The sequence below is a fragment of the Malaya genurostris genome, chromosome 2, assembly GCF_030247185.1.
Source record: "Malaya genurostris strain Urasoe2022 chromosome 2, Malgen_1.1, whole genome shotgun sequence".
Taxonomy (NCBI): domain Eukaryota; kingdom Metazoa; phylum Arthropoda; class Insecta; order Diptera; family Culicidae; genus Malaya; species Malaya genurostris.
Window position 1 is genome coordinate 244433081 of NC_080571.1, and position 26239 is coordinate 244459319.

At 37.0% G+C, this 26239-nt stretch overlaps 1 protein-coding gene across 2 annotated transcripts; it reads right to left on the bottom strand.

Moving 5' to 3' along the window:
- Positions 1 to 488: 488 nt before the first annotated feature.
- Positions 489 to 25169, bottom strand: LOC131428468 (thioester-containing protein 1 allele S3-like). Of its 2 annotated transcripts, none has more exons than XM_058592434.1 (14): positions 14239 to 14485; positions 13962 to 14148; positions 13538 to 13900; positions 13149 to 13476; positions 12805 to 13091; positions 4232 to 4332; positions 3918 to 4170; positions 3649 to 3861; positions 3531 to 3573; positions 3045 to 3470; positions 2695 to 2988; positions 1368 to 2638; positions 1157 to 1310; positions 489 to 1094 (listed from the first exon to the last, which is right to left on the bottom strand). In XM_058592434.1, exons 1-14 carry the CDS (start codon positions 14241 to 14243, stop codon positions 1006 to 1008), a joined length of 4014 nt encoding a protein of 1337 aa, XP_058448417.1. In that variant the 5' UTR covers positions 14244 to 14485; the 3' UTR covers positions 489 to 1005. The 2 variants fall into 2 exon arrangements, with proteins under 2 accessions (XP_058448417.1, XP_058448416.1); XM_058592433.1 differs by lacking the exon at positions 14239 to 14485 and adding an exon at positions 25017 to 25169 and having other exon boundaries at positions 490 to 1094.
- Positions 25170 to 26239: the final 1070 nt, after the last annotated feature.

Genomic DNA, 26239 nt, shown 5'->3' on the forward strand with positions numbered 1-26239 from the left:
TGCGTTGGCATACTGATTTAAATTAAAGTACAGATTTTATACAGATTTCCCAAATTTAATACAGATTTGTACAGGTTCATAAAAAGTGAGAAGTAAAATATTTGACTTTTCTCTCTGAGTGTCTATTAGTTTTTGATGATGAACACTGACAAATAATTTTAAACCAATTTGACTTTTTATGCAAAGCAAGACATATTTTTTATGAATATATCTGGCATCTCTGTGCACAGCCGATGAAACACACACTTCACAGCGTTATGTTGACATATAGCGGAATGAAACCAGATTTGCACCAATGGTTATTTCATTAGTATTAGTATTTATTGAAATATTAATATCAATAATATAATTAAACCAATGTCACGGATACCAAAAACATACTTTTTGATGATAATTTGAAGAATTGAGAAGTGAGTTTATTTTAAATGAAAAAAAAACAATCACCCATGAATTTAAAACCATTTTTTCCAATGGGAAAGTGACAATAGCTTGAGTAATCATTTTAAAACATTTCATAGTTTGGTTCAGGTACGTTATAAGATATTATTCATGTTCAAAGTAATGAGGTGAAGGGATGAGATGGAAATAGGAGCTCAGATGAAATAGGGAACCGTTACCCTATTTGAAATTTTTACTTGGCATCTCTGTAAGTGTTCAGCATTTGCTTATGAGAAAACAAATTTATAACCATTGAGCTGAAATTTCATAGTCTCTCTCCATCAAACATAAAACCCCTTTTCATTTTTAATATCAATAGATTATAATAGATATTACTACCAATTGAAACTAACCCTATTGCTAACCCTAGTACTTGAGAACTAGAAAGAAAATTTAGAAATAAAATTTTCACGTTGTCGTCCACAGTTGAAAATCGAACACGTGGGAACATGGATTAAATCGATGATCAAAACATTTCAAAACGTCCATAAAAAAATATTTCATTCAAAAATCAACGAAAATTTTGAAATACTCCTCAAGTAACATAGCTTTATTAAACGGTTTATGTTAACATGACAGAGTAAGGCAGTCTTCATCCTCACATATATCGCACAGCTGCATCACTTTTCCCTCATATGTCTTGATAGCAAAGCGATCTGAAAAGCAGAAAATATGTATTACGTTCATGATTTCTCTACGTGTTCCTTATAGGTGATACCTCGATCGTAATAATCATACACAACGACGTGAGCAGGCCGATGCATTGCAACCTTGAAACGACGATACGCGGTCACTTTGAAACAGTTTGTTTCTGTTCCCAAATTGTCGTAGTACACCACTACTGAAGTAGCAGCAAACCTTAGCTCAGTTCTCTGAAAATTATGAAACCCATTAAATTGTTCAATCAAAGGGATTACAATCGAGCTTACCCGAATTTCCTTCTGTGGAGATAGATCTTGTACTGCATCTGCCTCGGCAACAAGGCCACTCGGGAAAAATATTTCTATCAAAGCCATATTGGACCGTTGATAAGCTTCCTTTGGAATATATTTAGTACAAACTTGAAGATGTTGCACATTATAGGTAGTAGTGTTGAGCATTTCAACATCCAACTTAAAGCTCGGTTTATCGTTCTGAATATTCATATAGTACTGATAGGCCACCTGCAATACACCGTGTCCGATACCGGTGACAGTAATCTGTGCATGACGAATGTGGCTAGGTAGTTCTCTCTCTTGAACAGCAAACGCCATGGTCTTGTCAATATCTACGGTATGTTTCCTTGCTGGTTTGTGTAAAACTTCTACTCGATAGTCATTTCTATGGGCAGAAGTTTTTGCAGCGAACTTCGCTAAAGCTTTCATTCCTACGAAAGTGTCTTGTGTACCAGGGAATCCTCCTAGTCCGAAACGTTGTTGATTCAACCACCGCATGATGGGAGTAGCGTCCACAAACCGTCCCTGAGTTACGTATGACAGAAGTGCATACCCAGCCACTTCGACACTAACCGGATGCCGGTTCCAATATCGCACCTGAAGTGTTTTATTGAAAATCGAGTTTTCCAATAGTTTATTGAGATAGTCTTCCCTACTCGGATGTCTGTAAAGCGACATTGCATAGGTAGTCAATGCAAGATCATATTCATCCGTCATATATGGGAAATTATTCGCCAAATACTGTACCGTTCTCTTCAGTTTGAGATTGTGTTCCATTGCTATGTCCGCATTTTCCAGAAAGGCAATCAACACATAGGCAGTGAGGGCAAAGTTGGATGATCGCAAACCTCCCTGCATGTCAGCATGAATAACCTGCCCGACTTCATCGAATCGCCCATCTGGCTTCTGATTATTTGACAACCATTCGAATGCTTTCTTAACTGTCGCTAGATCCACGTCGATATATTTGGCAGCTATCTTGAACGATTTCGCCACGAATGCTGTCAAAAACGTGCTTCCTGGATGATTGTTCGGCCATACACTGAATGCTCCGCTGCTCAATTTGTACTTTAATTGATTTTGATATCCACTCTGCAGATAATTGATAGCTTTCGTTTTCACTGACTCCTCTATTGTGCCGGTTTCGGACAAATAATCCAGTACGACAATATTGGGAACGAAATTCAACATATTTTGTTCACCGCATCCCGATGGTAATCGAATGAGCGACTCCAAATTTTTTATGGCTGTTCCTAGAATATCCGCTAGAACAAAAGACACCTTATTGAAAATATTCCTATGAAAACAATTCTCAGCTTACAGTCCAATGTAAACATAATCCTTGAGGAGCCCTCGTCTATGTTCTGCGGTATGTCAATGGGAATGTCGAATCTTTGAGTTCCATAACTATCGAGCTCGATGAATCTTGCTTCATTCTTTTCATGCAATCTACTTTCCGGCGTCACCCGTAGCATATGTTCTGCTGCATCCGACTTCAACAAGTTTCTTGCTTCCACTTTAATTGCTATTTCACCCAATTTTTTAGCTTTGATCATGAATGAAATCGGTTTTCCATTTGAGGTCGGTACGATAATAGCCTTTGTGCGACGCGTAGCTGTTGAAAAAAATGTTTACAAATCTCTGTGTTTGACATAAATGCTTGCAGCTTACTATCGTTTGATGATTTTTCCACGAATTCGATCTCATCATTTTTATTGAACAATGTTACATCCGTTGTTAAAGTGTTACCTAAAAAGTTAAATACTGTAACTTGAATCAACGTAACCTCGTCACGTTTTATGGAATATGGCAAGTTAACCACAATGTAGAACTGCTGATTGACTATAAACGACTGGGGCTGGTTTATCAAGCCGAGGCCCAATGTGGGACTAAGTGCAAATCCTGTGACAATCCAAGAAGTGATAGTATCCGGAACCGTATCGTTGAATGACAAAACATTCCGATTTTTACTCATCGTGTAGTTTTTCCAAAGCCAAGATTCCGGAAATTCAGTTCTAATATGCACCGCCTTTTGAATACTCTTACTCAGTCCATAGAATTGATCTCCAAAACGCATGAGCGTGTTTCTCGCGAAGGCTGAAATAGGAAAACATGGCATTGTAGAAACTTGTTGTTGGTAGTTGAGAAATAACTCACGGAAATCTACCTCCGCAGTGGTTCTCAGGAACAGTCCCATAGTCTATAACAGAAAAAGAAACACGAGAATGAAAACAACTTCTATCATTTATAAGCAAACGTTTGTTGTAATACATACATGAAAAGGATCGTACTCATTCCCATCAGTAGCTCCGTATAGACTAAGATCCTTCAGTACATCATTCTTAGTGAAATCATGTCCATCACGATCCAACAACAGAACACTTTGATCGATTGCTGCGAATGCCACATACGAGTCGCTAGCAGCTTCCACATCTACGTAGAGATCCTGGCCGGGTCTGTATTCCTCCGTATCCAACGTAAACTTGAACTAAAATTGATCGTTCGATTTTCAAGCTTTGTCAAATCTTATACAATGCTACTTACGTCATTATTGAACGTCTCAAAATTAAGCTCTAAATCATCATAGATGAGAAAATTTTTCGTATAAGATACAATTATCCGTGCCTTAGGTGCCATTTGAGGTGTCAGTTTGAGTCGAAAGTCGTATTTTTTCTTGTTATGAACCATCACGTTACCAGCCGTTACCACACTACCTCTCGAAATGATTGTATAGGAGAAATGATTCATACTTTCAGTGCAACTAATTTCGAACACTACTTCTTTATTGGCTCGAATCCTAGTAAAGTAAGCATGTTTCTTTTAATCTATACAATGTAATCATCTCGTTTAGTACCTACTTGTATTTGGGCTTCAGAATAATTCGTATATATTGGTTGCTCTTCGATTGAGCTCCATCGATTGTGGCAATTGTTTCGTAATCAACAGAATCATATTTTACCTAATATGGAAGAAAGAATTGTAAAAAAGATCTGATTAGATGTTTTTGTTCATTATATCAAAAGTTGATCGGTTCTTCATCGAAAAATGAAACAATTAAAATTTTAATACAAATTCGCATTTTCAGTCTTTTTTAATTTTATTGCTTCTACCTTATCCTCTCTTTCTCAAATTTGATACAACCGATTATGATGACATTAAAAATGCAATTTTTAAACTTCTCACTAACAGATTTAAATTTCAACCGAAGAGGTTGTGTCTAGTAGCATACAGTTTAATAGCGGTGGTTGGTTTACACACGTTAAATGCGACAACGGTTGGACTACACGTAGAGTCCTGTTGGCATCAACCGTTAAAACGTACATAACTTCCAAAGATGTCGAAATTGACGGTGTTGTTACCGAAGCGAGTCTTTCGGTAGATGAATTATTCAAGCAAGGTGTTGGTCGTTTCAAGAACACTATGCTTGAAAATGTGAAAATACTCGAGTGCAAACTACTGTACTCAGCAGTTCATGAAGAGCGAAAAAAGGTTTATCGCCCATCAAACTCGTTTCGAGTGACATTTGCCGGGTCTGCGTTGCCGTCCCATATTTATGTCGATAAATTTTGTCCTCCTGTTCGACTTTTTGTTCCACACTTAATGAATTGTACAAACTGCAAAAAATTCGGCCACACAGCTAAAAAATGTATAAAGTATGAGAGATCCCATTCAGATAATGATTGCAATAAAGAAATTGAAAAATTTATTTATTGTGGAGAGAGTCCTCATTATATTTCAGTATGCGCTGCATTTAAGATGCACAAAAACAAAATGAAGCTTTCTTCAGAAACACGGTCTTAGCGCACATATGGAGAAATGCTTAAAACGGTCATTGAAACTTTGGAAACTGAAAACGGTTTTCATATCTAGAGGGGCCAGAGGAATCTGACTCTGACGGAAATAGTGAAGGTACTTCGTTTATCACTACCCAAAGGTCAGCTAAGAGAAAGAAGTCCTCCTCCAAATCACCAAAAAAGACACCTAAAATTTCACCTTTAAAAAAAGATTCCCGAGTTAAACAAAACAAGTTATAACCACAGACTTTGCCTCCTAGTTTGTCAAATTCACAAACCGATCTAAACAGAAAAAGATAATAATCCAGTGAGCTCCATTTCACAGACACCAACAGGATTACTGAAGTTTTCGGAAATAGTAGAATGAATTTTCTCAGCATTCAATATTTCTGAACCCTTAAAAACCCTCATAACGGCATTCTTTCCAATAGCTAAAACTTCTTTGAAGCAACTCAATGGCTAGTTCTCTCAGGTTTTGTATCATTTGATGAATAATTTATCATCCGCCGCAAATTATTCAATCACTGTCCAGTGGAATCGTCGAAGCATCAGTTAATATTCCATATGATTTGACAGAAAATATTGACTGGATTAAATACCAAAGTAGAATCTCTAGTGTTGTAAATTCAATGGAAGAGCTCTCCCACTTGAAGAATAAGAATATCAGATGCCTGATCTCCGCGTTTGTTCGATTAACAATCATAACAAAACGTTTCCCTGGGTCAACGACTAACAGAAGGCCTTCCAACCCTTGGTGGGAAAGAGAGTGCTCAGATGCTGAACATGCGTAACAAAATGCTTGCAAGACGTTTCTCAAACGGGGAGGAGGCACTCCTCAGAATTTTAACAAATTCTTGGTTTTAGAAACCAAGTTCAAGAGCATACTTCGGGTCAAGAAATGTAGCAATTGGAGACATCTTGTCGAAGGTTTGTCAAGAGAAACCTCAATGAGCACTCTTTGGAACACGACCAGACGAATGAGGATTCGTAACATGGGAAATGAGAGTTAAAAATTTCCGAACCGATGGATATTTGACTTTGCTAGGATAATTTTCCCAGATAGTTTTTTTTCTGTTCCTACACAGAGCATTATTTGGAAGTCTACTCCAAATTATGGTTCCATTGATAGCCCCTTTTCAATGATGTAATTTTCTATAGCACTCTTGTCTTGTAACAATAACGCTCCTGGGTTGGACAGAATTTAATTCAACTTGGTAAAGAATCTGCCTGATCTCGAAAAAAGCCGCTTGTTGGAATTGTTCAACAAGTTTCTTAACCAAAACATTGTTCCACCTGACTGGAGGCGAGTCAAAGTTATCGCCATTCAAAAGCCGGGGAAACCAGCTTCCAATCACAACTCATATAGACTCATTGGGTCGAGACGAACGGTTTGTTGTAAGATACTCAGTTTGGCTTCCCTAAAAATAAAGTGATTATTGCATTACTTTCGTCTGACATCCAAATTGCCTTCGCTCAAAAACAACAAATGGCATCTGTATTTTTAGTCGTTAAAGAAGCATTTGATTCAGTTTCCATTGATGTTCTTTCAGACAAGCTCCATCAACATGGACTTCCAGCGATGATAAATAATTATTTGCACAACCTTTTGTCAGAGAAGTGCATGTATTTTTCACATGGCGATTTGGCAACATTCAGAATTAGCTACATGGGTCTCCCGCAAGGCTCATGCCTCAGTCCGCTGCTGTATAATTTCTATGTAAACAACATTGAAACCCCATGTACACTAAGACAATTGACAAATGGTGGCGTGGTTTCAGTTACTGGATCCAAAGTTATTGATCTGCAAAAACCATTGCAAGATACCTTAGATAACTTGTTCGTTTGGGCTGTTCATCTGGGTATCGAATTCTCTACGGAGAAAACAGAGCTGGTCGTCTTTTCAAGAAAGCATGATCCCGCGCAGCTTCAGCTTCATATGATGCGAAGAATTATCGCGCAGGTTTTGACTTTCGAATACCTCTGGGTGTGGTTTGATTCCAAATGCACGTGGAAAGGACACATTAGGTATCTGCTAACAAAATGTCAACAAAGAGTGAATTTTCTTCGAACAATAACAGGATCTTGGTGGGGTGCTCATCCGGAAGATCTAATAAAATTGCATCAGACAACGATACTTTCAGTGATGGAATATGGATGTGTTTGCTTTCGTTCCGCTGCAAACTCTCATCTTACTAAACTTGAGCGAATTCAGTATCGTTGTTTGCAACTAGCCTTAGGCTGCATGCATTCGACACATACAATGAGTCTTGAAGTTCTGGCGGGAGTTCTTCCATTGAAAAATCGCTTTTGGGAGCTTTCATCGTGACTGCTAGTAAGATGTGAGGTACTTTATCCCCTGGTTATTAATAACTTCGAAAGGCTAGTTGAGCTTCAATCTCAAACAAGATTCATGACAGTATATTTCAACCATATGTCACAGGAAATTAACCCTTCAATTCCTAAATTCTGAGCAATTCAATTCAAATTCCATATATATATATATATATATATATATATATATATATTTATATATATATATATATATATATATATATATATATATATATATATATATATATATATATATATATATATATATATATATATATATATATATATATATATATATATATATATATATATATACATATATATATATATATATATATATATATATATATATATATATATATATATATATATATATATATATATATATATATATATATATATATATATATATATATATATATATATTCCTATCCGTATCAGTTTCCTAAATATCCCTGACTCCACTTTATTTTTCGACACATCCATGCAGCCCGAAGTGCGTGGAATCCCGGATCACCTACGCCCGATAGAAATCCAAAAATATTTTCAAGTAAATTCAGGTAAGTAATATATTCAACAATAATGTTTCGGTCTCATTTAGGCTTCAAGAACCTGCATCTGTTTATATAGCAGAGTTAGCAGCAGTTATTATAGCTTGAGTGTAATCGTCACATTATCTCCAAACCATTATTTTCTCTTCACAGATAATCTGAACGCAATTGAAGCCATCCGATCAAACGCTGCTGGCCAAAATAAACCGTTTTTCTTGGGCAAAATGAAACAGTGTCTGAACGACATGTTGAATAATAACTATCAAATCACAATAGTTTGCGTCCCGGCTCATTGCTGCATTCCAGGCAATAAAAGAGCCGATATTTTAGCCAAAGGTGGTGCTATTGAGGGTGAAATTTATGAGCGGTAGATCGCTTTCAACGAATTCTATAGCGCGTCTCGCCAAAGAACACTTGCCAGCTGGCAAGCGTCTTGGGATAAAGATGATCCAGGTCAGTGGATGCACTCAATTATTCCTAAAATATCGACAAAGGCATGGTTCAGGGGGCTGGATGTGAGTAGGGACTTCATTCGTGTGATGTCCAGACTCATGTCCAATCACTACACGTTAGATGCACATATCCTTCGAATTGGACTTTCTGAGATTAATCATTGTGCTTGTGGCGAAGGCTATCGCGATATTGATCATGTCGTTTGGACATGCGTGATGTCAGATCTGAACTAATAAATTCTTTGCGTACCCAAGGTAGACTATTCAATGTCCCAGTATTAGACATTCTTTTTTGTCGTGACCTTCCATACATGAAACTTCTTTATCATTTCATAAAGACAATTGGAGTTTCAATTTAATAATTGACCCTTTTAAGACTTAGTTCAGACACCAACTGCGTCCATCAGTTCATCCAATAGCTAAAATTGAATAGAAATGATGTAATGATACTACTATATTAGAATTATTATATTAGAAGAAAAACTTATGTAAACTACCTTAAGAAATAAACGTATCTAAGGAATAATAAGATATAAATTGAAAATTAGACAAATAATTAAGAAACACTATCTTTAATTCTGAAGCTAATTTAAGGAAGTTTCAACCCTCAGCTACTAATATATCGTCGTCAAGTGCTTTCTAGAAGTATTTATAATGATATTCAAAACAAAAGTTTTTTTTGCGAAGATCCGCTTCCGATCGTAAATAGAAATTTCTGTTCACGACAAGCATCACCGGTAATTGGTTTGCTATGTTTAATGCACGTTATTGCAGGGCCGTACCCAGAATTTCGTTTCGGGAGGGGCCAATTGACTTAACCAGTTCCAGAAGCACCAGAAAATGCGGTCAAAAACGTCGGCATAAAACTCACACCGCTCTCTCAGATATTGCTTGGGCAATTTCACGAGCTTATATCAAACGAAAGATGTAGATTTTCACGTGTGACATTTAATTTAATCGAGATCCAACTTCTAGGTCAATACAGGACGATAATGAGTGTATCAAATTGTCATTACAAGTAACGATGAAGCAAAAACAGAAACTCTTCTTCACTTGGTTCAAAACTGTTCCAATTTCAAGGTCTTGTTAGTTTGTTTTTATACAAACCTGACTTAACCGGTTTTCAGTTTCTAAAACAGACCGCACATAGATTTACCTGAGATGATTATGCCAATTTTCACAAATGATAGAATGGATTCATCCAAATCCAGCTTCTGGTTCAACAAATACAGAATTTTGAATGATCAAAATCTCAAATATTTATACACGACTAAGTTTGTTCGTTGACTTCTATTAGAGTTGAAGAAGTACACGTCTTTTTTTGCAGAGTCGTTAAGTTGACTAGGGCACAGCGATTGACTTCATGGGACTGTTAATTACACTTGCTCTCTATGGTAAGCTTACACTGCTTATGTGACACTTTTTTACACGCTCTCAGTATTGCTTTTAAGGATTACGCTTCCTTAAACCTATTCTCAATCCATCTAGTCATTCAGGTTGATTTCGTTAGCTCACGGAAGCATGCTTCAGTGCTTAGATCATATATTCAGCAAACATTGCTCAAAACAAGTATATCAGCAATAATTTATTTGATCAATCATAGGTGACACCTTCTGAAATAATTATGTACGATTATATCTCCGAAATCTAAAGTGTCAGCCGTATGATCTTCAAAATCATCCAAAACTCAATCTAAACTTCGAATGAGCCAAAAATGTTGAAATTGGTTCATCCATATCCGGAAACAATCGAGCGGTAATGCGTTTGATCGTTTACGTCACTTATTCCATGATATCTCCGAAACCATTTGATTTTGAACTTGATCAATGATTCAAAAGTCGCTTTCAAAAGAGACTCAGGTTGCTGTCAGAGTGAAAGCGTCACGCGAAGCGTCTAGGCGCGCGTGCGAGCTAGTTGCATTTGGTAAAAGCAAACCTCACGGAGAACCCTCCGATCATAAAATTGCGAAATCGCAGTTTTTGATTTTTGCGATAGTTGATTCAACTAATTTCTTTTTGATTCAACCAATATGGTTTTTGACTTGTGTATATTCAAGTAGTCGAAAAATAGGTTGTTTTGAATGCTGTCAAATGCCGGAGACAGCTGAAAGCAAAACAATGATTGAAAAAGGTTTGGTGAAAAATAAGAAAACGTTTACTGATTTGGTATTACAAAAATCGTATAAAAATCAAAATCACTCATAGATCAGATCAGTTGTGATTTCGTAACGATGATTTATTTCTTGGTTAAGATCACTTGTGATGAAATCAGTGGTGATTTTTTATGTACGAGAACAGTGATCTTAAGATCAGCAGTGATCGGTGGTTTACCCAGCCCTGTTAACATTAGTTATTAACAGGGCTGGAAAAACCACCGATCACCGATATTACTTGTCAATATAAAATACTGTTTATATTTGAACAGCGATACTTATTTCAAATAGATCATGACGTATATCAGTAAGTAAGTATTATCGCAAAACAATAACATTGTTCGAGTTGATTCAACTAATTGCAATTAACAGCATTTTTTTTCAACCCTTAAATTAGTTGTTTCAACCATCGTTTCTACTAATCGATAAACAAAAATGACAGCTTAGCTAAAACCACAATCGATTAGTTATACCAAATTTTAACCATTCAAATTCAGAAAATCAACTAATATTCTGGTTGAAATGGGATCGCGGGTGGTTCCGTGCTGTCAGAGTGAATGCGATGCGAAAACAATACATAGCATTGAATCGCTTTGCTTCGGTCCACGTTCCGCGCTCACTCTGACATTAACCTTAGGGTGAAGCCAAAAAGAAAGCGAGACGCGACGCGAAGTGAAGCGATGCGAGACTTGACAGATCGCACGGAGTCGCGCAGCAGTGCTCCGTCCACTCAAGTTCAGCAGAAAAATGACAAGTATGTCAGAGTAAACTAGATGCGTTGCGAAGCGACTACTGACCGATCGCATCGCACTCACTCTGACATTTTTCTGCTGAACTTGAGTGGACGGAGCTCTGCCGCGCGACTTCTTGCGATCTGTCAAGTTTCGCTTCGCGTCGCGTGTCGCTTTCTCTCTGGCTTCACCCTTAGTTTATTGAATTCGGTTCGGCTATCTTCGATAAAATTGAGCGAAAAAATATTTCAAGAAAATTGATCAATAAAACTAACACTCTGGGTTTCTGGGAGGATGCGTTCAAATTTCGATTTTTCCAGTAAATCAATTACCTTTCCATAAAGAAAGCCAAAAAAACCGCCCATGTAAGTGAAACAGCTCTTACACGGATAACAACTCACCTTTCTTTATAAGTTATACATATACTATCCATATTTTGAGCAAAAAATCAACACATTTTTAAACTTCCTTAGCAAATTTCACACTATCGTTGAAAAACATATTAAAACGTGACAGTTAATAGATTAATAATGTATGTACGAAGGCTTTGTCGTGCTGCAAAATAACTTTCTCACGTCTTGTGGAGCATTCTGGTTATTTTTCGATGCTTGATACAACTTTATCATTTGCTTTCGAAAGTGGTTATTTTACAGATTCCATTGGTTTGAGAAACTCGTAGTACGAAACATACTTTTGTGCCACCAAATGCACAGCATTATTTTCTTTCCGAAACGATTAGACTTTGCAGTTGATGTCGATGATTGGTCAGGGTAGACTCATGATTTCCTCCGCATGCGAAACTCAAAATAAATCTATTTATTATCTCCTTTCACAATCCGGTACAGAAAACTCATTATTTTATGTCACGAAAGAGAAATTTTGCTCACTGTTTTCCGCTGTCTATCATTCAGATCATGAGGAATTAATTTTCCCACTTTCTGAACCCTTCCCATGGCGTGTAATCAAAATTGCTTGGCGGCTAACTTTCAAACTCTTCACCATTTGCTTTTAAGTTTGGATATTGTCGTTCGTTCGATAATCCTTGCAATTCGACATTTTTATGTTCAATAATCCTTGCAATTTGGCAAATCCATGAAAACAATCCACTGAGCTGTCAATAATTGACTCGAGCTCGTAAAGTCACGATAAAATACACAATAGTCTAATGGACTTCACTTTCACTGACTATCGATGACAGCCTCGTGGTGTAGCAAAACCGAGCCGTTACAGCACATAAGGAGATTCTTTCTTACGAAATATCCACTGGAAAACTCCTCTTTCTTATCTTTCTGTCATGATCAAACGTCGAACGCCTCAACGGAAGTAGAAATCCTTATTTGAATCGTCGTTTTAGAATTGAATAACACTTCTTCGAATGCTTCTAGATACCCAAAAAAATCGGTTCAATTGTTCAACTTACCCCAATTTCCATTAAATACGCTTTTGCGGGGGGATTTAGAACCAATGAAGCTAAACCATTTCGCACCGGTTCTGTTAGTGTGAATTCCTCCTCAAGGTCATTTCCTTCAAATCGGATTGCAATTACGGCATCATTGTCACTGCTAGGCGGACTATCGTAGTGATCCATTACAGATACATCTATCGGAAACGGCAGGCCCGGTCGGAACAGTGGTGTGGATTTTATAACAGAGATTTTATACGGGTGTTCATAGATGGGGATCGCTTGGGAGACGTTGGCCGTTCGATCTGAAAAGCAGGTCTTAGTATTACTGTTGAAATAAATACAAGTTATTTTTTACTCACTGGTGAAAGTTTCCATTACTGTAACCTTCACAAATACATCCCTATAGATGAACGATTCATCTTCAATTTCTAGGGGTTCACTAAGATTGAATGATATTGTAGTTACCCCGGATATATAAGTTTTAGTGGAAAAATCCGCCTTTCTATTATCTTCTTTTAAATATAAATCAACTTGCACTGTTCCATCAACAGGTTTCCCAAATGTATATGCTGATTCGACAGTTACGATAACTTGTTTCTTGTGCAGGAGCAAAATCTCTGATGGATATGCTTTAACAAAAAATTTGGGCAGAACGTATTCTCGTACTTCAAACTGCTTTTGTCCTGCCTAGAATGAAAAAAAAATCAATTATATATCCAATGCCAGCGAAATGCTAAACAAGACTCACGTCGTAATCAGTGTTCACCGTAAGTGTCCAGTTTCCCAATAGTGGCGACGAAGCAAGTTGAACTGCCGATTCAAAAATGCCGTTGTACAACCTTGCAAATTGCCACTCTCGAATGGAGTTTTTGTCTGCATCTTGAAGCCCGATATTAATGGTTTTCAAATATTTTACCGGTCTTGTGTCGACGTCGACTAATATCACTCGAAACCGTAGAATATCACCAGGTTTGTATACAGGTTTATCCGTCTGAATGAAAATCGATATGACCTTTGGATCATACAGGAGTTCAACGTTGTCACTGTACCCGAAGCTACTATCGATACTTCGAATCGAGAGGCTGTATTCACCAGTTGGAATATCCCCCACCTATAAAGATTGGATGCATAATTGTACTTCGGTTAGCTTTTCATTCCCAATGATAACTTGCCTCGAAGCTCGCCGATCTTCCTGTTCTCCTGGCCACCACTACATTGGTGCTTTTGTTAAATACAGAATTGCCTTCGCTAAATCCATCGAGTTGAACTGCCAATCGTACGTTGTGTTGCAACGAATTACTAAATGACACTGTGTAGGTTGAGTTCCGTCGTATCAGTTTCGGTCCGATTACTGATAATCTGAAACGACAGAAGTAAATTTTAAAAACTTCTACCATTATGTTCTAACCATTCCTCAGTTAATCGTGAACCGACAATAGAACCATTTACCTCATGATTGGTTCAGCTGGTATACAATCGAAGAATCGCACTTTCACGAAGAGTGTCAAGACCAATTAGTAACCTAACTAATACTAGCATTAAATAACAGTGGTCTAGTTTTCTGCGGTTAGTTTTCTGCAGTTTATTCAGTAACTCTTCGTATGCTAGTGAGACCTTCGAGAAAACTGTGTAAACAAATACTCCAGAAATAAAAAAAGACTTCTACGTATTCATGAGACTAGGTTTATTGAGAGACACGCTAGCATAATCTCTTTCATGGAGCTTTTCGAATGTATTGCTAAATTCGGTCTTTACATTCAACGACGTACAATCATGTTGCTGCAATATGAAGAAGTTATTTTATAAAGAACTTTGCAATTTGTGAAAAACTGCACAGTACCGCTCTTCCATTATCGGTGTTTCTCCAGAAAAAGTAATTGGGTTTCGTCATCGCGACCAACCACACAAGGTTTTTCACAACACATTTCTTTCGCCAAATTCGGGAAACTGCGGATAGATTTTTCAGAGATAATTTTCAATACGTTTGCTGATAAGCTTTTTGGAACAGAACTTTAGACTTCAAAAGTAGTATCCCGATAAACAACGCTTTGAAACAGTATTCAACGGATTGATTTCTTGAGAACGAAGATGTTAACCTAGTTTTCAACTAAATTGTTCATAATTTTCCGATATAAGTAAAGCAGATGAGTTGCACAAAAAGATAAAACTATACGTTGAAGATCAGATATCATCATCTACGGAGAAAGTAGAATACAGATTATGGCAAGTGAATATATCGTCGATCAGCTATTTTTGAAACTATTAGAGTATGGTAGAAATGTAGTCTTGAGTAGTAAATTGTTTCCATTGATTTTATAGGCAAAAAACTTAAAACGCGTTTTTCTCGTAAGCAGGTTTTGAAAGTCCGTGTCCATCGTCATTCAAAAACTACTGCACCAATTTTTTCAAATTTTGCACACACTTTCTATATATAAACCAGACCCCAACGTTTTCCTTTTCGTTGTTGCGCTGAAACACAGTGGACACCGCAAATCATGATTTATAAAAAGTGTCCTCAAAAATGTTTTTTTTTCATCGTTCAGAAGCGATTGTTACGATTGCTACGCAGCCATGATGTTCCTTCTGTATTCTGGCGTGATTTGGCATCTTGCCACTAATCCAAAGATGTTCTGGAATGGTATAACGCGAGAGGAGTCCATGTTGTACCGAAAGAGGAAGAACTAAAGACTATCCCAGAAAGTATGGACGCAACCAAAAACCGCCACCACTTCGGAATGGTTCAGAATATGTCAATTTTTATGGCTGCGTCCTGTTGTTTATACTCTTCTCTAACCACTTGTGCAGTTGTTTATTCGTTTTCATTAGTTTGTTTCGAAATGCGTGGACTTTCAGCAGAACAACGTCGAAAAATTGTGTACAAATGGTTCACAGAATGCGGACTGTCACTGAGAAAGATAGCAAAAATGGAAGGAGTAAGTGAAAAAGCCGTGCGATATGCAATCATGAAGTTCGGTGAGGATAACATCTTTGAGGATAAACCGAATTCGGGTCGAAAAAAAGGTCCTACTAACCCTCAGTTGGATAAACGTATACTGAAGGCGTTTGAGCAAAAGAAGGAAGTTTCAGTTCGGGATGTGGCCACTTCGAAGTCAAATGTTCTTCGTGCTAAGTAACGTTTGAATCTTCGAAACCTATAAGAAGCAGAAACAACCAAAACGTAGTCGGAAACAAGAAGCATCGATCAGGCCGAGGGTTCGAAAGCTGTACAATACGATTCTTGCTGGAAATTTGAACTGCATAATCATGGACGACGAAACCTACGTGAATCTCGATTACAAATCCTTGCCGGGACCACAATATTATGGAGCGAGAAGGGCAAGTGTTAAACCAGTCCGAGACATCGATTGAAGTCGAAAAATTTGGTAAGAGAGCTATGGTCTGGCAAGCAATTTGTAGCTGCGGTAAGATTTCGAAACCCTTCATCACCACTGCTTCAATGAACAGCGAAATATACATCAAGGAATGTTCACAAAAACAAATTCTACCCAAGATTCGAAGCCACAAGGATCCTTTTGTCTTCTGACCAGACCTTGCTTCTTGCCACTACTCTAAATCAACGGTAGAATGGTATACTACCAAAAATGTCACTTTCGTCCCAAAAGACATGAATCCACCAAATTGCCACAACGTCGACCAATTGAGGAATTTTGGGCATTAACGAAGGCACATCTTAGGAAACATGTCTCGGCAGCCGAAACCATTCAACAGTTCGAAAAAGATTGAAAATCGTGGACAAATGCAGCTAAATCGATTGCAGAGAAATTTGTTCCGACCCTAAAGGCTGGAGTGAACTCAAAAGTTCGTAGTTTCTTCATGCAGACTAGTTAAGTAGCTGTAATTAGGTTTAAGATCACTAATAATGTACAATTAAATAAATAAAAATGTATCTTGGATTGATCTAACAGCAAATTCGTTTTATTCCAAATTCAGTTTGTACAGATTTTGTCGCGAACAAGCCCTAATGTGCGCGATTTTTTTTTTCATAAATCACGTATGGGTGAACGGATTTTTCAAGATATTTTTTTGTTTCAATTATAAAGGTTCTAACCTTAAGGGATGACGCTTCAAATCTGATTTTCTCAGAAACGGTGACGAATATCAAAAAAACCCAACTGACAATTGCTTAGAAAATTAGTTTAGATTATTCTGTGAAAATTTCAGAATGATTCATTGACTTTAGCGGTCGGGAAAGTTTTTTTTCTGATGGAAGAATTGCATAGCTGAACCCGCCGTCTTTCAACTTGTTCATTAAATATCTCGCCTTCAAAAGCATGGATCAAACATCTATCCTGACAATGTCTAGATAATTTAATTTAGATGCGATTAGTGCAAAAAAAAATATAGGTTGCCGCCATAAAAATGAAGTGAATGTTATTTTTGTGAAGAAAAGTCGATTTCTATGGCGGCGCAATTGTTTTCGGCTCTTGTTTCCTAGTAACGTAACGAAACATTAGAGAGAAATAAAATCGGCTCAAAAAGGTTGTGAAACATTGGATTTTATGTGATGTAGTCAAACTTGTATCCGAAAATATCAAAACTTTCTCGGCCACCCGTCCACATCGAGAGTCATTTGGCACATTTGCGAGAACATGTGGAGAAATGTAATACGCACAGTGAGCCACGTGGTTTTACGCGAAATACTGGCCTCAGCCCTTAAGGTAATTCGCCCCTCCGGACCCGAAAAAATTTCTGACCCTATGTGCGGGGTTGGGAATCGAACCCAGGTGGGCTGCGAGCATCGACTTACGTTATACGTTATACGCGTCCCCTCGATTTTCCAAGGTTTGAAGTGGTTGGAAAGTTACGCGCGCAAGAATACGTGCAAGCTCAACTTTTGAACACGTTTATTCCCCAAAACTCGATTTCTCATTTCTTTTTAAACAGCTGTCATGATGTCTCGGGAACTGTTTCTACCCAAAATTCTACAGTATCTTTAGCACATTTGCATCTTGAATCCGCACTAAAAGAATTCAGTTTACTTTGTTAGTTTTTGTTTTGGAACCAAAAATATAGACCCCAAAAAAAGGAAAATCTTTATTTTAGTTCCAAACCGAGTCTTACGTACAAATGAATAAAATTATTTATGGGTTTAAGATTCCAGATCAACTGAATTGCTGGAATCAGGGCAACAGTAGCGTACCTCTTTTTGCCTTTCTCTATAGATATTGCTGGAAAACCCGACTTTCGAACGAAGTCGATTTTACCAAGTCTAATCTCGTTCGAAAGCTACTATTGAATTGTGGATCAAATTCGAAGATCAAATGCCTGCCACTTCCAGTTCAGAAGACAAAATGGTATAAGTGACGTTACCGACTAACCGCACATTTGGCATTCGCTGAATTTTCTCAAAGACGACTCTACGAATTTCTATAAACTCAGGCTTATATGAAAGCTAATAATGCGGATCAAATTTGAAGGATTATGGTAAACATTTCCGGTTCAAGAGACATAATAATAAATGCGACGTAACCAACAAATTACACACAGTTCGAAAAATTCTTGTGATTTTACATCTTATAAGATCTTACAAAATATCGTTAGCAACAGCGCGGCTTGAACCGAGTAACATTAGATCACCAAATACTCCAGTTAATCGACTTAGCCACCGAAGCACATATCTGCTTAATGATTAATTGATACAAACAGCAGCACTTGGTAGCCGAGTGCAAATTACACTCGGAGCCTGTAAAATTCTGTACGAATGGAATATTGTGTCATTTTACAAGCTTAGGAGTTATGAATTCTATCGTTTGTAGGATTATTTAACCTGTAAATTAATTTCTTTCTATGCAGTGATTTAATACCGCAAAATTTCTCGGAGATGAAAGTATCGATTTCGAAAGACTTAGACTCGTTTGCAAGCTACTATCAGGTTATTAGGTTATTTAGATTAGATTTCACAACTCGGTGGATTAAGAAGGGTTTTTATGTGAGTTTCTGTTGATCGGTGTATCTCCGAAAATATTCTGTGTAATGACATAAAAAAATTCCCAAAGATTGTTCGAATGTATTAAAAAATATTAAATAAAACAATCCCCAATATAGGTTTAAAAACTGGCCGTCGAACTAGCTGAACCTTATAAGTTTTCTATCAAGACTATAAATTGTATCGTTCTTAACTTTGTTTGGCGGTTTAAATAATTGCGTAAGACTTGTATTCTTCATCTTAATCTACTGTTTTTCTTTCTTCTATTTCATGCCTTAGGAATTTCGCCGATTTCAAATGTTGGTCTAGATATGTAAATTGCTTCAAATTTACGCCTACCCAGCGCTTCATATTGAACCGTTAGCGTTGATAGCTCAATATAAACTGCTGATGTTTAATGTAAACATAAGAAGTCCTACACATTGGAACAGCTCTAAGCAGAGTTTCGAAGTATTTTTAAGTTCTTTGCATCAACCGAAACCGGAAGTCGGATCGAAATAAAATTGTATAGCAATCCATTCGATCATAAGACTTAAGTCTGTAAAAATCGGTCTAATCGTCTCAGATTAATCAAAGTAATTTCCGTTTTGGAATATTTAATCATTATTTTTGAAACCGGTATTGTCGAAATGAGTTTGTTTGGGCATCAACTAACAAAATCTGGGAACGAGAATATTTTTTCTATCAAGTTTCAATATTACTTATCACTCTGTAACTCTGGATCTGAAGGTTAGATTTGAATAAAGTTTCAGAATTTTGTATGAGATCCGAAGCCCTTTCATTAAAAAAAAATTATCTAGAACAATAAGTTTCTCTACATCCATTATTATACGGTAAAAAAACAGAATGATTTCCTGACAATGAAGTGATGTCAAAACCAGTGCTCTAAAGCGGTCTAGGGTGGTTCCATTGGTCAAAAAAGCTTTGACGTCAGTTGTTATGGTATACTTTCGGTGGATAAAAGGAAACCATCGACAAACCATTCAAAAAAAGACAAACCCATCGAGAGCAAGTATTAGCGTGAATTACTGGAGCGATAGAAGGTCTAATTCGTTGCGAAATTATCACACATGAAGCGAACAGAACAGTGTTTCCGAGTCAATGCGCCAGTATATCAGAGAATATGCTAAATTTGGGGTTCCAATTGCATCCCCATGCATCTTATTCGCCCGATTTGGTTTCCTCGAACTGTTATTTGTTCTTAAATCGCAAGCCACCTATGATGTGAGTTTCGGGGGAAAAGAGGGGACCTGTTCCATCCCATAAAACTGTCTGAAAAATTCTTCTAGTTTGCAGTACTTATTAGTATATATGTTAAACTTAACTCGGTACTACTGGTTTCCCGTTCCCTGTTCCGGAAGCACCGGAAGTAGTAAAGAAAACTTCAAAAAGTGGAACTCACTTCGGTTTCTCACAAATCTTGATTTAAATTGATGCTCACATTGTCTCCAAAGCTACAGTAAAATTTCATTCAGATCCGACTTCCGATTCCACAATTAGAGGACGGTAGGTGTCAAAACTTTCAAACCGTTATCTAAAATGACGATACAAAACCGGTACGTTCTGGTACGGAAAACGTGATTAATCCACCTAGCAGTGAGATGATACCTTTTTTATCAATCCGCATGTGTTTTTTGCATGGATATTCTTCGGTGTTTCAGTTCTCATGACATTATTTTAATTATCATCATTTTAAACGGCAAATTGAGATTTTAATCAATCATTACCCTGTAATGTCGAAACTACAAATCGTATCGAATTTCAATATTAACGTGAAAAATTGGTTGAACATTCCATGAGATGTCGAAGTAAGTTTCACTTTAGAGTTTTTCGTCATTATTTATGGTACTTACAGAGCCGGTATTCAGGAACTAGCAAAACCCAAAATGATTCGTAAGGCCATAAATTAATACGCCAAACAATTTATATCTTCTATATCCGTATGAATTTAAAAAACCCATCATCCTGAAATTCCAGAATCGGACAAAATTCACCAATTTTATATGGGACCATAAGTCCTTTAGCTTGATTTTTTTTCAAGTTCGATTTGGACTTTTTGAGAAAAAAATTGAGCTTTGAGAAACGATTCGATACTCGACCGGAGTTCTAAAATCGTATAGCCGAAATCAGTTGAATTCACGTGATGAGTGTGTAGACATCTTTCAGAAATTCTAGTGCGAATTAAATTTTTGGGTACCTTCCGAATCGAAAACTGAATACCGCTTAAACTGAAATAAATTTATTTGGTAATCGACTATCCAAATCTGCCATCCCGATAAACCTGATTAATTTATGTAAAATGGACATTTTTATACTCATCACCTTCTATCTCTTGAACCGGAAGTCGGATCTGACTAAAAAGTAAGATGTTTCATAGGATTTTGAGACCTATCATTTGAATCATAGATGGTTCTTAGATTTCATTTGAATCCTAGATCGGTTCAGCCATCTACGAGAAAATGAGTTGTATTATATAAATTTCGGTTCACATATCATTCTGTTGTTCCGCAATCAGAAGTCGAATCCAAACGTAATTCAGGAACCTTGTTTGATAGTATACTACTTTTCATATGAATCTGAGTTTGTAGAAAACGGTTTAGCCATCTCCGAGAAAATTGAGTGAAATTATTTGTCACACGCGCATTTGCTGATCTCGACGAACTGAGTCGAATGGTACATGGAAGTTATGTTCTATAAGTAGTTTAAATCAAAATAATTATGGAACTACTTTCAACTTGAAAATGCTGCCATCGTCTAGTTTACATGTCATACTCGAACGATTATGTTGCCAAAAACGAACCGTGCTTAAATCGGTCCGAGGCAAAATGCCATGAAAAAAGATGCTGTACACAGTCTTTCTGGTACTTAGAAATAATTGTATGTAACAGTATAAAAAATCGTGTTTTCCGTTGCTCCCAAGCATTTCTTTGTCATACAGCGCTCAAAACTCCTACTGCGGGAATAGGGGAAAAAGTCGTTTACACAAAAATGTCGATATCTCCGTTAAAAATGGACGAATTTTAACAATCTATGGCTTGTTGGATAGTTATTACCGTGCGGAATTTAATATTCACATAGGTCAGTTGTGACAGATATTGTCAAAAAACTTTGTATAACTATTAAACATTCGATCTCAAAACCATTCAATGGCGTTCAGGGTGACGGGAAGACCTTTCATTTGCAACTGGTTTGATCAAAATCGATCCAACCATCTCTTAGATCTCAACCCCTTTTTTGACAACACACATACACACACACGGATACACACACACACATTTGTTCAGTTCGTCGAGCTTAATCGGTTGGTATATGAAACTCGGCCCTCCGGGCCTCAGAAATGTTTTTTAAAGTTTAAGCGAACTCTATACCGATTTTTCTATTTGTAAAAAAGGTAAAATGAAAATACAACACGCCTATACGAACGATGCACAAAGCGCGTTTTGCTCAATTTCATACGCACTATAAAGAAAACGAAAACCAACACCGAGGCTTGGGTTTGACAACACAACCGAGTCCATCAGCACCGTACACACATGATCAGGAGTTTTCAATCGCGTTGAATAAACCACGGTGCGGCTACGAATGTCTGCTACTAATATGTAATTTTGATAAAACACGGTGCCGCGGTTGAGAAAAATCTTAACTATTTTACAATAACTGAGAACGAAAGAATAACAGAATGTCACCTTTGCATCGAGACCCGGAAGACCAAGTGTCATATACCATTCGAATCAATTCATTGAGTACGCAAAATGTCTCTTACAGGAGAAGGCTAAACCGATTTTCTCAACTTTAGAATCAAATAAAAGATTTTAAGATGCCTTAAAAAATTGTAGAATTTTAAATTCATCCAACTTCCGGTTCCGGAATTGCAGGTTGACTAGTGTGAACATTCGAATTTGGGCTTATTTTTAAACTGGGCTCGAAACTATTCTAACCATTAATCATTATTAGTAGACGGGCTATCAATTTAGCTTCGGCTATCCTGGTTCCCGATTTCCGATTCCGTAAACATGGAAAATTCGCCAAAATGGAACTCAGCCAATTTACTCAGAGATGGTTTGACCGGTTCTCACGAACATAGGTTCAAGTAGAAGGTCTTATGGTCCAATATAAAATGCCTGAATTTCATCTGGGTCCGACTTCCGGTTCCGGAGCTACTAGGTTAAGCGTTAAAAATTATATACCGCCACCTAAAGCGACAAAACAAAAGAGGGAAAAATTCGGCTATTCCGACCCCCGATTCTCCGGAAGTATTGGGCATAGCGGTCAAAAACTGTGAAAAGGTCTTACACTTTCATACGGAATTCCTGAGTTTGTTGTGAATACTACTTACAGTTCCGGAGTTACAGAATAAACAGGATTTGTAGATGTTGCTAGATTACGTCCGAACAAAGTTTCCTGTTTCTATTAAATGAACAATTGTTTTAGAAATCCACAGTACTATTTATGATGGTATGAGTAATATGAGAAAGGCATCACAGCACAACTATGTGGATTAAAAAGGTGTTTTCTAAGCTCAATTCATCGCATACAGTACGGCCATAACAAGCCAATGGATGTTTGTTATTGTCGTTAAAATAGCATACATTATTGTTTAAATCAAAATTACGTCTAATCGAAGACAATGGAGTAACATGAACATAATCAATAATAAGCCAAGAAGAGTTGAAACAGTTTTAAGCCAAGTAGAGAAGGTTTTCAATGCTTATTTTCCTGTTTTTCAGGACCCGCGGACATAGGCTTAGCAAAGAAAGAGGAATCGGTGTGACATTCGAGGTTTTTAATCATTTTTTCAGGTGCTTCTGGAATTGGCATAGTCGAAGTAAATTCGTACGGAAAAAACACGAAAATGAACAGTTTATTGATTAGTTTTGAGGCTTTCAGATTCAATTCCTCACAGTCCCATCCAAAATATGTCACTATTTACTTAAACTGAATCTGCGCTCAGGCTTCCAAAACAAAACAGAAATTAAAAAAAAGTTTTGAAAGTTTATTTTTAAACACTAATCATTCATCGTTCTTTGATCGATCATATAATATATGATCACATTTTGAAGTGAAAGAAAATAAACAGTTGAATTTAGTACATGGTAATGCCAATTGCAATTAAAAAGAGCAAAATGCATTACTCAGCAGATGATGTTTTTAGTTTCACCAATGGTTTATTGAGAAATCTAATTTATGGGATCTCTAGGTTTACTTACTTTATGGCGTATCAAGTACCATTATTAACAGGTCTTATTGCACATTTAGATATTTACAGTTACCTCCTAGGCTTCCCACCGAGTGTTACAGTCCGCTTTCTTGCATTTCAAATCACTGTGGTGTGATAATTGAAAGAAAGCCTTTGACCAATAACTTGCAAAATCTGGTTTCCAGATGAGTTCTTCATATTATAAGTGCATGGCGGAATGATGTTCTTCTTTGTTGTTGACTAAGGCTTATACTTTTTATTTAGTAAATCTTATACCATTTGCACAATCAAGAGATTTGTCTATTATAGATGGCTCTCACAAAAAAGTGATGTTTCGAAATCAATGAAGTATAGTATATTCTAGCGGCTTACAATTACTTGTTTGAATTTCACTCAAAATCGACATTCGAACCAAACTATGCAAAGCAAAGTACTCATTGCTCAAGACTGTTTCTTTTCTTTCTCCCGGGGATTCTCACAATCCGGGGAATCCCTCAGATGCGATTATGTAGTGATGCTATCGCAACGAACATTCACTGATCCTTGACTTCACCACCGACAGCTAGAGAGAAACATTCGATAGATGCTTTGTACAAACCGTCGACACTTCAAGTTCTTTTGTCCTTAGATATATATTCTTCAATATCTGTTTTATGGAAATTCACACTGCATTAATCGCGAAACTTCGATCGATGCATACGAGATTTCGGCAAGCTTTTGAAAACAACAACCTTTGGCCATAACTCATAACACAAGCTTACTAATTTGTTAATGAGCTTGCACACTTGACAGAGAACCGTTTAATATTGTTATTTCCGCATCCTAGACTTATTGACATTAATCCTATTGTTTCATAACTTTTGTTGTTGTTGTTCCAACTGCAAAGTTCTACTGTATTCGCAATTTCACAAAAACGAAGATTATGAAATATGTTTCGTTAATATTTATATCCTATAAATGGATACGCATTACGCCTCACTTGAAAAACAGAACCAAAACGATCTCAGCTCGGGGACTTTCACAGTTCGGGGAATACCCAAGATGCAAATATCGGTAGAAGAAACAAAATACACAATCACTGACCCTTGACTTTGGCAAAGCACCACCAGTATTCCACATCCAAGCAAAATTTGAAATTGCCACCACATGCTGATTGAAACCTTTGCCAGTCGGCGTACCGTACTTTCTTTCTACGGATCACTTTTAATTCACGTCCGATTCTCCTGACGATCACCACCCAACTAATCAAGTGCTCGGCGATCGAAGGCGAATTTTATTATGCATTCTTATCAATTCGCAGTTAATACGGTGCGTATAAAATATTGCTTGGGTGTGATTTTTAGCGTTTTCATGCACATTTTTAGAACAAGTAGGTAGTACAATTTTAGTACTTTCCTATTGGTGTACTCATCGCTGAAATAATTTGTAACAGAATCGACTTCATAGCTTCGGACTGGATCCAATAACTTACCGTGTCCATTTGCCTTTTTTTATAGATAGAAATGCTAGAAAGTCCTCCAGTGTTATATACTATTCGATTCAGCTCGCCGAGATCGAAAACTGTTTGTGTGTGTGGACCTTTCAAAGATTTATCTATTCGCTCAGTTCTTTCGGAAGTAGCCAAAGCGATTTAAACAAACATAAGCTCGTTTGAAAGCTACTTTTCCTATATTGAACAAGTTCAAAGATCAAATGGCTAGCGCTTCCAGTTTCGCTGATATAATGGCATAAAAGACGAAACCGACAAAAGGCACTTTTTTCTTCACACAATTTTCTCGTAGATTGAATCGATTTAGACATCCGCAGACGCGTTAGAATGCTACTTTTAAGTTCTTTGATAAATTCTCAATGCTCATGGCGAATACTATATATTCTATCAATATACTTCGTGCTCTTACAGCTTTAACAATTGGATATTTATCGCCGTAATCTTCGTAACTATTTTTCTTCAGATTCCCTGGATTCCCTATACTCAAATTAGTTACAAGTATAACGAGCCTTTTGCTAGCATGTGCCGCATATTCAATAACTGTTCCAGCACATTCGATTTTCATTTATCACGAAATGTTGTCAAGTCGAGTCTTTCCCCTTTCCCAAAGTAAGATTTAAAAAATAAATAAGTATAAGTGACGTAACCGACAAGTCGGAACTTTCTTAGAGGGAGTTTAGTGATCTAATTCAAATATGTTATTACCGATATTTTCGGATCCGCGAATGTTACCGGATAAGCGACGTATACATTGAAGTATACTTTTGTGAATTACCCAAACTGTGTTAAAATACTACACTGTTTGCATGACCAGTGA

Bases quoted from the DNA above. Each gene is read 5' to 3' on its own strand.
- LOC131428468 (XM_058592433.1), bottom strand. From the start codon at position 25,081: ATGTGGTGGCAATTTCAAATTTTGCTTGGATGTGGAATACTGGTGGTG. The intron at 13,477-13,537 runs GTGAGTCTTGTT...TTTTCATTCTAG, and splicing joins CGGTGAACACTGATTACGAC to GCAGGACAAAAGCAGTTTGA. The intron at 1,095-1,156 runs GTATCACCTATA...TCTGCTTTTCAG, and splicing joins GTATGATTATTACGATCGAG to ATCGCTTTGCTATCAAGACA.